This window comes from Bubalus kerabau, chromosome 11 (assembly GCF_029407905.1).
Source record: "Bubalus kerabau isolate K-KA32 ecotype Philippines breed swamp buffalo chromosome 11, PCC_UOA_SB_1v2, whole genome shotgun sequence".
In the NCBI taxonomy this organism is placed as follows: domain Eukaryota; kingdom Metazoa; phylum Chordata; class Mammalia; order Artiodactyla; family Bovidae; genus Bubalus; species Bubalus kerabau.
Genome location: NC_073634.1, coordinates 40769929 through 40782898, shown reverse-complemented (window position 1 = coordinate 40782898; position 12970 = coordinate 40769929). Strand labels below are relative to the sequence as shown.

At 41.9% G+C, this 12970-nt stretch overlaps 1 protein-coding gene across 1 annotated transcript; it reads right to left on the bottom strand.

Annotated features, from left to right (window-relative positions):
- Nucleotides 1-1842: 1842 nt before the first annotated feature.
- LOC129623088 (prolyl-tRNA synthetase associated domain-containing protein 1) lies at nt 1843-4625 on the bottom strand. The gene is made up of 2 exons (XM_055540140.1): nt 3918-4625; nt 1843-2355 (listed from the first exon to the last, which is right to left on the bottom strand). The coding sequence occupies exons 1-2, from the start codon at nt 4242-4244 to the stop codon at nt 1924-1926; spliced, it is 759 nt and encodes a 252-aa protein (XP_055396115.1). The 5' UTR covers nt 4245-4625; the 3' UTR covers nt 1843-1923.
- Between the last annotated feature and the right edge of the window lie 8345 nt (nt 4626-12970).

Genomic DNA, 12970 nt, shown 5'->3' with positions numbered 1-12970 from the left:
TTTTAAACTTTTATTTCTCCTAAAAAAATTAAGTTGGTTTAACATTCACTTGTCAAACTGGTATGAGATGATTTTTATAACAAGTGGTTAGCAATCATAACATATAATTTAACCAAGTATTATTCTTTCCTTTCTCTTTGCCCTAGAAAACCAGTTTTCAGACATAATCTTGTTTACCTCTGTTCTAATCACTTTGGGATGAGTATTAGAGGTTTTGGGAGAGAGAGAAGAGTCTATTAGTTTTGTCAATCCCAGAAGTGTCATTACAATAATAGATTGTACACATCAGTCTCTTTTCATTTTCACATAGACTTTGGGAGGCATAATGTTAAGAGATGACTTGTGTCATTGGGCAGGTCAGTCTTTCTGGGCCTATTTTCACTCTAAGGTGGGGAGGACAGTTAGACCAGTGTCCTGAGGTCCTCAGTGTCTTTGATTCTATTCAGTAAACCTTCATTTTATATTCAAAGCAACTTAAATTTCCTCTTTCTTAGAGATATAATACCGAGTAGGCAAAAACCAGTGTAGCATCTCAGAATGTTTTCATTGATGGAAGATATTTCTTACTAACTCATCTAACTTACTCACTCACTCATCTATATTTTATAAAAATTGTGCCATCAGTAGACTTGTAGTCTCTAACCACATATATTGAAAAATGCCAAGTTTTTACCTTTGCCTTTCAGTAATGCAAATTGGTACAAATTAAATATAATTTCTCTACCAGAAGCAATTACTGCGTGTTCAGCCTTAGGAAGAAACATTTATCTCTCAAATATCTGATTGTACTAGAGGAAATGAGAATTTTCCTAAGTCCTCTAGGCTATTTTGTAGCCTACTCAGACCCTCAATTAGGGTCTTAAATTTGAGTTTAAGAGAGGTGAAAAAGTATATTAATTTTCCTCACTGTTTTTGAACTAGCTTCTATATGGCAACTGACAATACCTAATCCTGGGTTCTTACACATTTTTGTTTATATGTGTATAAAATTTATCTTACACTTTTTAGATGCATAGTTGAAAAAGGAGTGAATTTAATATAGCCTAAAGGACAGAAGAAACTTGTTCAAGCATGTTCAAATTTCTAACCTCTGAACAAAGACTAAACAAATCCTTCTTAATGGCCTCTGTATGTTCTGCTCCGGAGTTAAAATGTAATTTCATTAGTGTAATGATTATGGCATATTTTCTATCCCTATTTTGAGGGGTTTTCTAGATTAAGATATTCTAAAGATAGAATTTTATTTAAAAAATTAGCTTATTTTTTCACTGGGGAAAAGCATTGGTTTAAAAACAAACACTCAGTAACAGAAAGGTTTTCCCTTGCCCCCTTGTTTAATTATACTGCTGGGAAATTCTTATTCCTTAATCCTCATTCCCTCGAGATAACTACTATTTACGATTTAATGTCTTCCTGTATTATTTTTTATTTTTTCTCCTGTATGTACACTATCACATGTATAATTTTACATATGCTGTTTTTGCAACTTGCTTTTTTTCAAGTATAATAAGATATAAGACAGTTAATCTTAGATAAATAATCTTAGTTTTGATGTTAATTTCTTCTTTTTTGGCCACCCTGCTGCGTGTGGGAATCTCAGTTCCTGTAACCAGGCACTGAACCTGGGCCAGCCAGTGAAAGCCTGGATCCCTAACCACAAGGCAACCAGGGAATTCCTGATATTAATGAAGGCATTCTTCTAATAAGCAGTAGTCATGGGGATGGGGAGGGTGGAACCTCTGGCCTGACTAAAGCTACCTCAATATATTAAAAAAAAGGAACTTTAAGATAAGATAGTCTTTCTCAAATAGTTCAGGTAGTCACCAAACCGAGTGCTGGATATATCTTCCCACTTTTAATGCTTTTTATAATACAAGTAAGAAAAACAGCTTTCAGAAATAAATACTCTGAACTTTAGCCCAATTAGTTTTTATCAAAGTTTAATATTATGGGATCATGTCCTGTGTTCTTCACAAATGTGAGAAAGTCTTCAGGGCTCAATCCCATGGTTGCAGCATTGGTCATTGGATGAAAGTACACCTTTTCATGTCCACCTTCCAAAAAGGCAGAATCCAGAACAAACTTCACGTCTCCATCATCACAGAAGAGTGCCAATGGGGTGGCACAACCTTGGCCAACTTTCAGTTTTTCTAGCATGGCTGCTTCATCAGCAAACCGCAGGTTTCCACTCCCAACACCTAACTGCTTGGCGAGATCATTTAAATTAATTTGTCTATCATGAAGAACTGTCACCAGCCAATAGCCTTTTTTCTTTTTGTCCTTAAGAAATAAGTTCTTACTGTGTGCTCCTTTCAAATGCTGGATATGAGGCATCATTTCTTCAACTGTAAACACCTGTAAAATACCACATGAGAAGTTTAAAAATAACATGAATGTACACTGCAAACATACAGTTATATATACATTGTTTGCTGGGTCTAAACAGCGAGGTTAGGGAGTACTCGGTGTCCTGGATATTACTGGTAGCAACCCATTCCCAGCCTGCTGCTACTGCTGCTAAGTCGTTTCAGTCGTGTCCCACTCTGTGCGACCCCATAGACAGCAGCCCACCAGGCTCCCCCGTCCCTGGGATTCTCCAGGCAAGAGTTCTAGAGTGGGGTGCCATTGCCTTCTCCGATTCCCAGCCTATTATCAAATAATTATATCTCATCTCGGACCTCAAGTAGTTTCTCTTGGGCCAATTCGCCATTCCAATATGCTGGCTAAACCTTCACATATCTAAAATGCTCTTTTTGTTTTTTCTTTAGACTTTTAGTCGAGTTTATAGCAGCCCTCACAACACTGTAAATCAACTGTACTCCAATAAAAGGGGGTGGGGGGGAGGGGTTTATAGCAGCCCAGACTCCTATTCCTTGGCATTCCATCCAGACCTAAGTACAACCTCCACTCTATAACTAGAGAGGGAGTGAGGGCAGGGAATGAGAGCCTGAACTAATATAAAAAGAACATCAGAAAAGCTGGCAATACGCACAGTAAAAAGGGAGAGAGTATCGACCATAAGGGAGGCAAAAGGGTCAAAGAAAATAATCGTTTTGATGAATTTCTCTACCCTTTGAAGATTATCACCGTTATCTAGCTAGTTATCAGGAGCTGTTACTCAAAAGTTAGGCAAAAACTGTGTCTTCCCAACACTCAAGTTATATACTGGCTACGTGAGATACTTGAAAAAACAAAAAAAATCTCCATCAATCAACTGAATCGTTAAAAGATACCAAACTCTTAACCTTGGTGTCCCGCATGCTTCATAGCCACTGCAGAAACGTTTTACTGCTTGGCAACTTACATACCCAGGCCAGTCTGAGATGCAGAAGTTCTCAATATGTTGCACTGCTACTGCTAAGTCAGTTCAGTCGTGTCCGACTCTGTGCGACCCCATGGACAGCAGCCCACCAGGCTCCCCCGTCCCTGGGATTCTCCAGGCAAGAACACTGGAGTGGGTTGCTATTTCCTTCTCCAATGCATGAAAATTAAAAGGGAAAGTGAAGTCGCTCAGTCGTATCCGACTCTTAGCGACCCCATGGACTGCAGCCTACCAGGCTCCTCATCCATGCGGTTTTCCAGGCAAGAGTACTGGAGTGGGGTGCCATTGCCTTCTCCGAATATGTTGCACTAGTTCCCAAAATTTAAAAAAAAAAAAAAAAAAAAAAAGGCTCCAAAAGGAAAACAGGTTTTTTCATAATAACAGCAGAGTCCCAAGTGGAGATGCACTCGATGGTGCATTCAGATCCCTCTCTACTCTGGATTCCGGGAAATGCCTTAGGAACGGACTTTCTTTCGTGGTACAGTGACCACCACCCCCACCCCCGCCCCGGGACGTCTAGTCTAGCGGCTCCGCCTCGCAGACGCTGCAGTAGAGCCCACTCTCTCCCGGGGTAGTCCTAGCGGGAGCGTCTCACCTCTGGGTGCTCCACGACCTCTGTGCGGATGGCCAGGGCGGCGAGCCGCTGCTCCAGCGCTGCCCGCAACTCAGCCCCTGCCATGCTGTCCTCGTGGCGGTGGCGAGAGACAGGGCCGAGGAACTGGGCGTGGCTTCCCGCGGACCGCCCACTGCAGGCCGAGGCGGAAGTTCCTGGAGGGACAGGGGTGGTGCTGGAAATCCAGCGCCGGCGTTTTCTGGAGGCGAGGTTGCTCTGTGTTCGCTCGAATTGCAACGTGTTCGCTCGATATCCACCGTTTGTTCCTGAGGTTCGCCCGAGTCCGCAAGGACATCCTTCCTCAGACATGCAGTGTCCTTAACCCGCGTCCCACAAGAGGGAGGCGCCTGCATTCTCACAGCCCTCTCCATACCCGCCGCAGGTTTCCTAAATCCAGCATGTCTTCCATTTAAATAGATTTAAACCTAACAACTCAAGGAATGTTGAGGGAGTGATTCATTGAATGTGGTCTCGGGTTTACCCAGGAAGCAGACTGAGGCAAAGTCTCCTTATCCCTTCTGCCTGGGATATGGAATGTACATTCTACCCACTATTCTGAGCTAGGTGCTACTTGAAGGGTGCAGCCTTGAGAGAGTAATGTGTCTTTGAAACCTTCTGGACTCTTTACGTAAGTGAGGCCCCCTTCGCCCCTTAAGGCCTCTATATAAATTCTTAAGATGCTGGCAAGTGGATGCCCAAGACAAACCACCAATATAAGTTCCTTTGATTATTAATTATTAAAACTGCCACCTACCAATGAAGAATGCCCTGCCTCTTCATTGTTTCCTTGCCCTTCTGGGGGATGGGGTCTCTGGCTGTGTGTGTGTGTGCGCGCGCAGTGGTTTCACCTGGGGAACTTCCTGAGGTTGTGGACCAACAAGGAGAGAAAGGGCCAGAATCTCTATCCTTTTGACTACCTTTTTCAGAGGCATTTTTTCCTGCCTCTTGGTGGGGTGTTTTCCACTATCCTGCAAAACCCTCACTCCCCACCTTGAATGAGGCCTGAAATTCCACTAGAGTTTCATTTATGAGTTTAGATTAAGCTTCCAATTGTTACCAAAACTGTTGCCCCAGAATCATACCCCTACCCCTCTCTTGAATGGAAACCAGGTGCTCTTATCTGAAATTTTGGGAGGAAGCTGCAAAGCAAAAAGCAGGGACTGGTTAGATCCAATTAGGCACTAGATGGTTGAAGATTTAACTTCCAGTAGACCTAGAGCCTCATTATATAGTCAGTGTAATACCATAGCATGCTAAATGATACACCCATAAGTGCAATGATAGTTGACAGTTGCCATGACAACAACCAGAAAAGGGTTACAAAGACCAAAAAAGGAGTTATATCAGTGCCAGGTCCAAACCACACTCCTCAGATAAGTCATGAAAATTCCTCTCACTCTTTCCAGTTCCCTCCCTTCTATCTCGACCCTCCTATATAAATAGTGTCTCCTCTTGAATTGGGTTGATTTGTACACAAGATTCTCCATTCTTTAGCCATTGCAAAAGCTTGTGCTGTTCCACTCTTAGCATAGGATTTATTATTAGCTGTGCAAATCTGATCAGAAGAACCTTCCTGACTGGGACAACGGTTCTTGGCTGGGGCTAGAACCCCAGCACAAGCCACGTATACTAATTCAGTAATAGAATCTGAGCTAAACTGTAGCTATTCCTAGGGACATTTAACTCTAGTAGGAATATATTTAGGTCATCTCTGGGGTGCAAATGGAAGGCCTGGAGAAGAATGCTCTTAAGAAGATACTGCAAAGTTCAGTTGTCTTGCCATATGCACAGGTCTGAATCCATGAATTCAACCAACAAGTTCCAAAAGCCAAAACTTGAATTTGCCACACACTAGCAACTGTTTACATAGTTACAATGTATTAGGTATTATTTAGAGATTATTTAAAGTATACAGGAGGATGTGTGTAGGTCATATGCAAACACTGCACCATTTTATATAAGAAACTTCAGCAACTACAAATCTTGGTGTCTGTGGAGGATCCCTGGAACTAACCCCCCTTGGATACCAAAGGTGGACTATATCTGAGTCCTCCCCCACAGGACAGCCTCAGAGTTAGCTGTGAAAGAGAAAATCAGAGCCAACTTCATAATTCACCCAGAATTAGCCTTGGACAGTGCAATTTTAAAAGTTCTCAGTTTAACCAACCTCTTAAAATTATTATGCCATATCTTCCTTCAAACAGTCCATCCAGTTCTTTGATCCTTGATTATGGAACCAACAGGCATCTGCTCGTGGCCACCTAAATTCAGATCAACAGCAAAAGAAATGTACCACATTAAAGAGTATTTAGAAAACTTAGATAAGGGGAAGGGGATCACTCAGAACATTTTTTCCATGTTTGTTATTTTATTTCCCCATTTGTGAGTTAGCTTTGTTTCTGTCTTGGCTCATTTAGCTATGGAGTGAATGTTAATGGCTTTCACATTGGTTTATGTGAGCTCTTTAAATAATCAAGTTGTGTGTCTTTCATTTGTCCTATATACTCCAAATATCATATATACTTTTTCCATTAAAGAGGAGGTTTCCCCCCACCACCACCATGTACCTTTCAGGGATCATAGTTCCCCAACCAAGAATCAAACTGGGCCATCTGGCAGTGAAAGCCCAGGGAATTCACAAGAGGGGACTTTTTAGTTTGGTTTTACCTACAGATGTTACTTATTTTTGTGTAACCAAATGTGTTGTTTTTTTTTTTTGTTATTCTGATCTAAGTATAGAAAGCTAACCTCTAGCAATAGAATATTCAATCTATTTTTTTAATTTTCTTAGAAATACTCAACTCATTAATTCATTTAAATTTTACTTTGGTGTGGTGAGGCTTATTTTTTTCACTATGTTCTCTCAGAATAAAAATGGAAAGCCTCAGAATACCAAGGACCACATATATGCTGCTGCTGTTAAGTCGCTTCAGTTGTGTCCGACTGTGCGACCCCATAGACGGCAGCCCACCAGGCTCCCCCGTCCCTGGGATTCTCCAGGCAAGAACACTGGAGTGGGTTGCCATTTCCTTCTCCAATGCATGAAAATTAAAAGGGAAAGTGAAGTCGCTCAGTCGTATCCGACTCTTAGCGACCCCATGGACTGCAGCCTACCAGGCTCCTCCGTCCATGGATTTTCCAGGCAAGAGTGCTGGAGTGGGGTGCCATTGCCTTCTCCACCACATATATGAAGATGTGGCATATCCCAAATTATTGTCCTTAAATATTTGAAGACTTTCAAGAATACCCAAATTCAATCATGGAGACCTGAGCATTGAAAGAAGGGGAAAAAGAAGAATTGAAAGAAGAATTGAAATCTAAGAATAATTGTAGCTAAGAAATGTGAATCACGAGCCAGAATGGCTATCATCAATAAATACTAGAGGGGATGTGAACAGAAGAGAAGCTTCCAGCACTGTTGGTGGGACTGTAAATTGGTACAGCCACTATGGAGCACAATATGGAGGTTTCTTAAAAAACTAAAACCAGAGCTACCATATGACTCTGCAGTCCCACTCATGGGCATATATCTGGAGAAAAACATGATCCAAAAAGATATATGTACCCCAATGTTCATTGCGGCACTGTTTGCAGTACCCAAGAAATGGAAGCAATGTAAATGTCCATCGATGGAGAAATGGATAAAGAAAATGTGTATATATAAAATGGAATATTACTTAGCTGTTAAAAAGAATGAAATAATGCCATATTGCAGCAACATGGATGGATATCAGGTCAGTCGCTCAGTCATGTCTGACTCTTTGTGACCCCATGAACTGCAGTACGCCAGGCCTCCCTGTCCATCACCAACTCCTGAAGTCCACCCAAACCCATATCCATTGAGTCGATGATGCCATCCAACCATCTCATCCTCTTTCATCCCCTTCTCCTCCTGCCCTCAATCTTTCCCAGCATCGGGGTCTTTTCAAATGAGTCAGCTCTTCGCATCAGGTGGCCAAAGTACTGGAGTTTCAGCTTTAGCATCATTCCTTCCAAAGAAATCCCGGGGCTGATCTCCTTCAGAATGGACTGGTTGGATCTCCTTGCAGTCCAAGGGACTCTCAAGAGTCTTCTCCAACACCACAGTTCAAAAGCATCAATTCTTCAGTGCTCAGCCTTCTTCACAGTCCAACTCTCACATCCATACATGACCATAGGAAAAACCATAGCCTTGACTAGACGGATCTTTGTTGGCAAAGTAATGTCTCTGCTTTTGAAGATGCTATCTAGGTTGGTCATAACTTTGCTTCCAAGGAGTAAGCGTCTTTTAATTTCATGGCTGCAGTCACCATCTGCAGTGATTTTGGAGCCCCAAAAAATAAAGTCAGCCACTGTTTCCCCATCTATTTGCCATGAAGTAAGATGGGGAAACAGTGAAAACAGTGTCAGACTTTATTTTTTGGGGCTCCAAAATCACTGCAGATGGTGACTGCAGCCATGAAATTAAAAGACGCATACTCCTTGAAAGGAAAGTTATGACCAACCTAGATAGCATCTTCAAAAGCAGAGACATTACTTTGCCAACAAAGATCCGTCTAGTCAAGGCTATGGTTTTTCCTATGGTCATGTATGGATGTGAGAGTTGGACTGTGAAGAAGGCTGAGCACTGAAGAATTGATGCTTTTGAACTGTGGTGTTGGAGAAGACTCTTGAGAGTCCCTTGGACTGCAAGGAGATCCAACCAGTCCATTCTGAAGGAGATCAGCCCTGGGATTTCTTTGGAAGGAATGATGCTAAAGCTGAAACTCCACTACTTTGGCCACCTCATGCGAAGAGTTGACTCATTGGAAAAGACTCTGATGCTGGGAGGGATTGGGGGCAGGAGGAGAAGGGGACGACAGAGGATAAGATGGCTGGATGGCATCACTGACTTGATGGACCTGAGTCTGAGTGAACTCCGGGAGTTGGTGATGGACAGGGAGGCCTGGCGTGCTGTGATTCATGGGGTTGCAAAGAGTTGGACACGACTGAGCAACTGAACTGACTGACTGAATGGGACCAGATGCCATGATCTTAGTTTTCTGAATGTTGAGCTTTAAGCCAACTTTTTCACTCTCCTCTTTCACTTTCATCAAGAGACTCTTTAGTTCTTCTTCACTTTCTGCCATAAGGGTGGTGTCATCTACATATCTGAGGTTATTGATATTTCTCCCTGCAATCTTGATTCCAGCTTGTGCTTCTTCCAGCCCAGTGTTTCTCATGATGTACTCTGCATATAAGTTAAATAAGCATGGTGACAGTATACAGCCTTGACATACTCCTTTACCTGTTTGGAACCAGTCTGTTGTTCCATAGCGAGTGTCATACTGAGTGGAGTCAGAGAAGAAAAAATATCACATGACATCTATTATATGTGGAATCTAAAAAGAAAGGATACAAATGAACTTACAAAACAGAAACAGATTCACAGACCTTGAGTCAAGCTTATGGTTGCTGGGGGAAGGATGGAGAGCAGGGACAGTCAGGGAGTTTGGAATGAACATGTACACACTGCTATGTTTAAAATGGATAACCAACAAGGACCTATTGTATAGCACAGGGAACTCTGCTCAGTGTTGTGTGGCAGCCTAGATGAGAGGGGAGTTTGGGTGAGAATGGGTACATGTATATGTATGTCTGAGTCCCTTTACCATTCGCCTGAAATTATCATGACATTGTTTGTTAATTGGCTATACCCCAATACAAAATAAAGGTTTTTTAAAAAAGAAATATGAGTCATGTACAAAAGTAAGGAAACAATTAACCAAGAATAAGGTCTGCATGACAGCTACAAAAGAGAAACACAAAGAGCAAAATTGATAATGCTGTCCAGCACATTGTCTAGACAAGGAATTGTTCTGACCTGGAAATCTCTTTAGAAATGAACTGCCATCCATCAGTTATGCAAGGTGTGAAGCCCTCCCCCCACCCCACTGACAATCCATCACAATTCAGTTTCTTAAATCCTTCTACTCTAACCACTTCCATCACTCTAACCCAAACTACTATCATCTCTCCTGGTCTACACTAATGTTCTCTTAATTATACTCCGTGCTGTGTGCTGTGCTTAGTCACTCAGTCATGTCTGACTCTTGGTAACCCCATGGGCTGTAGCTCGCCAGGCTCCTCTGTTCATGAGGATTCCAGGCAAGAATACTGGAATGGGTTGCAATGCCCTTCTCCAGGGAATCTTGCCAATCCAGGGATTGAACCCAGGTCTTCTTCTTTGCAGGCAGATTCTTTACTGTCTGAACCACCAGGGAAGCCCTAATTACAGTCTACCTGTGGCGTGATGACCAGGTATCCTGCTCCAAACGAGTCTTACAACCAAGGATTTTTATTATAAAATGGAGCTAAATCTGTCTCTGGTAAAAGAACCTTATATCACTGTTTAGAAACTATCCTGACCCAAGTTCATGCATATTTATTTATCAAACATACATGTCAGCATTGTATTAAATAGGAAAGAAATGCTATCCTTTGCATGGTCCCTTCTTTTTAAAGCAAATACAGTCTCAAATTTACATTAGAAAGAACATCAGACATTAAATCAAAATTATCATCATGAACTTGAGCTAGACGTCTAGTCAGAGAACTTGAATATGAAATGTCATGATGCTGGGAGAGGGGTTTAGTCGCTAAGTCATGTCCTACTCTTCGTGACCCTATGGAGTGTAGCCCGCCAGTCTCCTCTGTTCGTGGGATTTTCCAGGCAAGAATACTGGAGTGGGTTGCCATTTCCTTCTCCAAGGAATCTTCCCAACCCAGGGATCAAACCCATGTCTGCTGCATTGGCAGGCGGATTCTTTGCCACTGAGCCACCAAGGAAGCCCAGGAGAGGGTAGCATCTGATAAATGCAGGTGACTAAATTATTTTACAAATGGGGAAAATTTATAAAGAAATCTTTTTAGAGAATTCCCTGATGATCCAGTGGTTGGGACTCTGGGCTTTCACTACAGGGGTCTTGGGTTTGGTCTGTGGTTTGGGAGCTAAGATCCTGCAAGTTGAGTGTCACAATCAAAAAATTTTCAAAATTGTTTTTTCAAATAAATTTTAATTTTCAAAGATAGTAGATAGTTCCTGACTGTCCTTCACTCAGTTTCCTCTAATGTTAACATATTGTGATACGTTTGTGAGAATTAAGAAATTAACACTGAGGTATTACAATTAACTAAACTACAGATTTTATTTAGATTTCACAAGTTTTTCCACTAGTGTGCTTTTGTGTTCCTGGACTCTATACAGGACCCCACATTGTATTCAGTCATTACGTTTCCTTATTCTTCAGATCTGTCGTAGTTTCCTTGTCTTTCTTTGTTTTTCATGCCCTTGACAACTTTGAAGAATTCTGCTCAGATATTTTGTAGAATGCTCTTTAATTTGGGTTGTCTGATGTTTCCCCCATGATTGTAGTACGGTTTTGGGTTTTGGGGACAAATATTACAGAGATGTAGTGTCCTTATCACATCATTTCAGGGGGTATGTGATATCAACATGACATTACTGATGTTTACCTTGATAAGTTGGTTAAGGTGGTGTCTGCCAGATTTCTCTGTTATGAAGGTACTCTTTTTCCTTTCCATATTCTGTTCTTTGGAAGCAAGTCATTAAGTCCAGGCCACTCCCAAGGGATTGGAGGTGGGACCTAAGCTTTAACTCATAGTTGAAGTTAATAAACATGGAATTATTCTATAAGGAGGATTTCTCCCTGTCCCTCATTTGTTATTTTGAGTTATAATCTAATAACTCCATTATTTCGTTGTTCAGAAGTTTCCAGCTTTGACTTGTTCAGGTTGGTGCCTATTTAACTGCCCTCATTCTATTTCCTTCCTCATTTCCTTCCTTCCTTGCTCCTTCCAATTTCTATGTTTTGGTGTACTGCTTGAATTTTCCACATTAGTATGCATATCTTCATGATCAGAAACGTATTGGTTATTTTCACTTTAATATTGGGGAGAATGATATGACCATTACTTTGATGTTCTGCCAATCAATTTCTACTTCTTAACTAATTGGCAACGCTGAGAGAGCAAAGAATTTCTTACAGAAATTGCACTTCAGTGAGTGTGAAAGGTAAGTAAAATGATGCAAACTGAAACACACTTCAGTAGTTTTCAGGTGTGTTAGGTTCATTAAAAAGATTTTCCAGACAGCGGTTTCCACTCAATCATTCAGCAACACTGCCTACACATCTTTGTGGTGACACTGGGAAGACAAAAAAAAAGGGGGATGGGGCATGAGTTAGGAGTCCACACTAGGGAGGGAGGAAGCAGATAACAGTAAGAAACTCTTCTATACCTACATCATTAGCCTAGGGTAGTGTTAGACCTTGAGGACAGAAATAAAACAATACTTAAAGACTCTTGAGAATAGTGGCGGTTGAGGTCAAGGTGACAAGCCAGAAGACAACGTCCAATCAAGGTGTGGAAATGTTCTGGGAGGAAGCTAATAACCACAACAGCAAACCCTTATGAACCAGCTACTTTAAGAACCTTCCTGCTACTGCTATCTTACTAAGCAGTTACTATTATTACCATGGGGCTTCCCTCATAGCTCAGTTGGTAAAAAATCTGCTTGCAATGCAGGAGACCTGAGTTTAACATCCGGGTCGGGAATATCCCTTGGAGAAGGAAATGGCAAACCACTCCAGTATTCTTGCTTGAGATTCCCGTAGACAGAGGAGCCTGGCAGGCTACAGTCCACAGGGTTCCAAGAGTTGGACACGACTTAGGGACGAAACCACCACCATTACCAGGGCTTCCCTGGTGGCTTAGTCGGTAAAGAATCTGTCTGCAATGCAGGAGACCCAGGTGCGATCTCTGGGTCAGAAAGATCCCTTAAAGAAGGGAATGGATGGCTACCCACTCCAGTATTATTACCATATTGCAAAACTGCAGCACAGGGAGTTTACATAAGGTCCCCGAGTACACAGCTGGGGGTGAACTGGGATTGGGGCCCACTCTAGCTTTACCACTTCAAATGCCACCCACAGGAGGCGACTTTTAAAAGAGAAAGCGCTCCTCCCTCATCACTAACTCTATCACCGCCTTCCCTT

What these genes read in the sequence shown, in the direction of transcription:
- LOC129623088 (XM_055540140.1), bottom strand. Translation starts at nt 4,244, where the DNA reads ATGTCTGAGGAAGGATGTCCTTGCGGACTCGGGCGAACCTCAGGAACA. An exon ending in AGGTCGTGGAGCACCCAGAG is followed by an intron (nt 2,356 to 3,917) that starts GTGAGACGCTCC and finishes GGTATTTTACAG; the next exon opens with GTGTTTACAGTTGAAGAAAT.